General features: G+C 40.1%; 1 protein-coding gene across 1 annotated transcript; it reads left to right on the top strand.

Moving 5' to 3' along the window:
- The first annotated feature begins 1,574 nt into the window (after positions 1 to 1,574).
- On the top strand, positions 1,575 to 2,735 carry LOC132702472 (trypsin-7-like). Its single transcript, XM_060671102.1, has 4 exons — positions 1,575 to 1,695; positions 1,750 to 1,912; positions 1,970 to 2,316; positions 2,373 to 2,735. The coding sequence occupies exons 1-4, from the start codon at positions 1,650 to 1,652 to the stop codon at positions 2,582 to 2,584; spliced, it is 768 nt and encodes a 255-aa protein (XP_060527085.1). The 5' UTR covers positions 1,575 to 1,649; the 3' UTR covers positions 2,585 to 2,735.
- Positions 2,736 to 2,871: the final 136 nt, after the last annotated feature.

A 2,871-nucleotide genomic window follows, 5' to 3' on the forward strand; every position in this document is an offset into this window, starting at 1 on the left:
TCTGTTATATGTGTTTAAAATAGGCCGGATTTTATTTTTACTCAAATTCATATCCCTCGTGCAATGTCGGATGGAGTTCGACGGCTGCTCTGAAGGGAAATATTTTGAAACTTCGTTTCTTCATCAACATTTCAGGGAACTGGCCTTCTTTTGCAACCTGCTATGCGAGAATGTAATCTCCTATACTCAATGCGAGCAATAGCCTGAAATGTCCACATTTCCACAAATCTGTCAAAAATAACCCTAACAACTCATATATATTTGAAATCAGGAGAAAAAAATGCAAAAACAAAGTCGACCTGTCAAAATTTGACAGATAAATTTCGGATCCGAAGGTTAACGAGAAATGCTCCAACTTTGGTCATTTAAACTTGATGATCGTAGGATCAATATTGACCAAATGATCCATTTATTAATTTATAATGGGACATCCTGTACAACGCTAATATATGGATTTTTTTTTATACTGGCCATTTTCAAGAGGTTTCGACAATTTTTTTGTTACATTTATTATTTCAATGATAGAAAACGTACTACTACACAACTTTGATAGTTTGAATTATTTAACATCGTAGTCCTCACGAGCCCTCCTTAGATGGATAAAAGCTGATACGATCCTTTGTTCACTTGCGACAGATCACCGAAATGTAAATTTCCAAAAATCGAAAAATCCAATATTACACATGTCAAATGCGCTATTTTACTCTACTCAAAAAGTGTTTGAATAATGTCACATTTTGACAACTGTCAATTTAACCGTGGATTTACTGGTGAAAACGAAATCCACCATTGACGGTTTTTCGCCGATATTTCCCAAACCAACTGAGCGATAGTAAATCTGAAGCAGGCTATGAAATGCACCAAGTTTTTAAAGCATTTAAACTTTGCTGTATAATAGTTTTTATTGCCGCCACAGTTTTCTTGTCTATGATCTAGTCTCTATGTATATTCTACTATGCAATACCCCAAGTCTTCCAGAAAAAGAACTCTCTAAAACATAATTTTAGATTTATCGGAGGTTGCAACCGACCAGAGTTTGCCAGTTGGTATGTGTGGCTCAGGTCTAAGCGATAAAAAAAAACTCTTCTGTCTTGCGTATTTTTTCGGCATCATTTAAACTACTTAGGAAGACTGGATAAATTCATCCCAAACCTACCTAAAAATTAAATAATGGGTAATTTTTTAACAAGTCTTTTCTTGCCCATCATTGCATAGTCTACGTGGAGTATTTCTTTTTTACCACTTCCTTGCTTCACATGTCAGGCAGGAACAAGTGTGGAAAATGTTTGCCACGTATGATGGCACTTTTGTTTTATAGCGGATTGTAGAACATATTAACAAGCACATTACTAAAGTTTAATATTAAAATTACAGATTACAGATTTAAAGCTATATCACCCCCAGAAATTAAAATGTGAGGATAGACTGACGATAACTGACGGGTACAGCTAAATATACGACACCATCATCGGATAAAATAGAATCACCTATTTTTCTACATATTGGTTTTCCGGAAAAAAGTAATTTATTACCTATTTCGAAAAAGTCGATACAATAGATCCATTTACGACAATTTGGATTAAGGTATTACTGATATTGACGAATTGCGTGTGTAGGAAAGAACTACCGATCAGTGGCTACGAACGACAATGCTGTCGCTAATGGTCTTGACATGGGCTGTTTTCCTACCAACGGGTAAGATCGAGCCGATTTTAGAACAATCAGCATCAAGAAAAATTATTGTTTTAGACGCCGTTGGCACACATTCCGATCCCAGGATTATCGGCGGTCACGACACGAATATCACCGATCACCCTCACCAGGTGTCCGTCTTGTATTTTAACAGCCATTTTTGCGGCGGGTCCTTGATTTCCTCCAAATGGGTCCTCAGTGCAGCCCACTGCACCCAGCGGTTAGGCATTACAAATACAACCCCCCCATATGGTTCCGATAACAAACTATATTGTAGCTTCCGCGTTGAAACTTCGATCTTCAAATATTCTATTCGTCTGGGCACCCATCACTACAACTCCGGCGGCCAGATTGTCCCGGTACTCAGGATAATAGACCATCCTCTCTACGGGACTTTCTATTTGCACTTCGACATCACCCTCCTCGAGATGGACCGAAACGTGGGCGACGGGGTTACCATCAAACCGATAGCACTCCCTCAACAAGGCCAGGATATACTACCGGGCACAACCGCAGTCGTCACTGGCTGGGGAACAATGACTATGGGCTTCTACCATCCTCCGGAGCAACTGCAAGAAGTGTTCGTCCCAATCGTTAGCTTCGAGACGTGCAGAGCCGCCTACGGTAAACAGTGTAACTGAACGAATTGACGGATACCAACCCTCGTGGTTTCTCGGCAGGGGAGCAAATGACGACGAGTATGATCTGCGCAGGGTTCGCTGACGGAGGCAAGGACGCGTGCCAAGGAGATTCGGGTGGACCTCTGCTCGTAAACAATGAACTCGTAGGGGTGGTCTCATGGGGAGGTGGGTGCGCTCTCTCCGGAAGACCTGGAGTTTACGCGAGCGTGCCGGCTGCGCGCGACTGGATCAGAAACGTCACCGGAATATAGGATCACCCTTTTTATGTATTTGTATTTTTTTAAAATAATTTCGTCCACCTCACACGTGAAGGTGGCCGATGCAAAATGGTTGGTTTTAAGAAAAGAGCGTTCTAAAAAAATTTGTTTTAATTGTTCCAAACTAAAACAATCGTCATCAAATGGCCCAATAAATATTTTGTTTAATTAGTTGATAGGCATTTTAATCGAAACCCTTCTCTTTGTAAATAATAATTTATGACTCCATTCGACAAAGTTGATGCAATAGATCCGTTTACGATAATTCAGATTAAGATATT

Source organism: Cylas formicarius, unplaced genomic scaffold (genome assembly GCF_029955315.1).
Source record: "Cylas formicarius isolate icCylForm1 unplaced genomic scaffold, icCylForm1.1 PGA_scaffold_5__7_contigs__length_24384050, whole genome shotgun sequence".
NCBI classification, from domain to species: domain Eukaryota; kingdom Metazoa; phylum Arthropoda; class Insecta; order Coleoptera; family Brentidae; genus Cylas; species Cylas formicarius.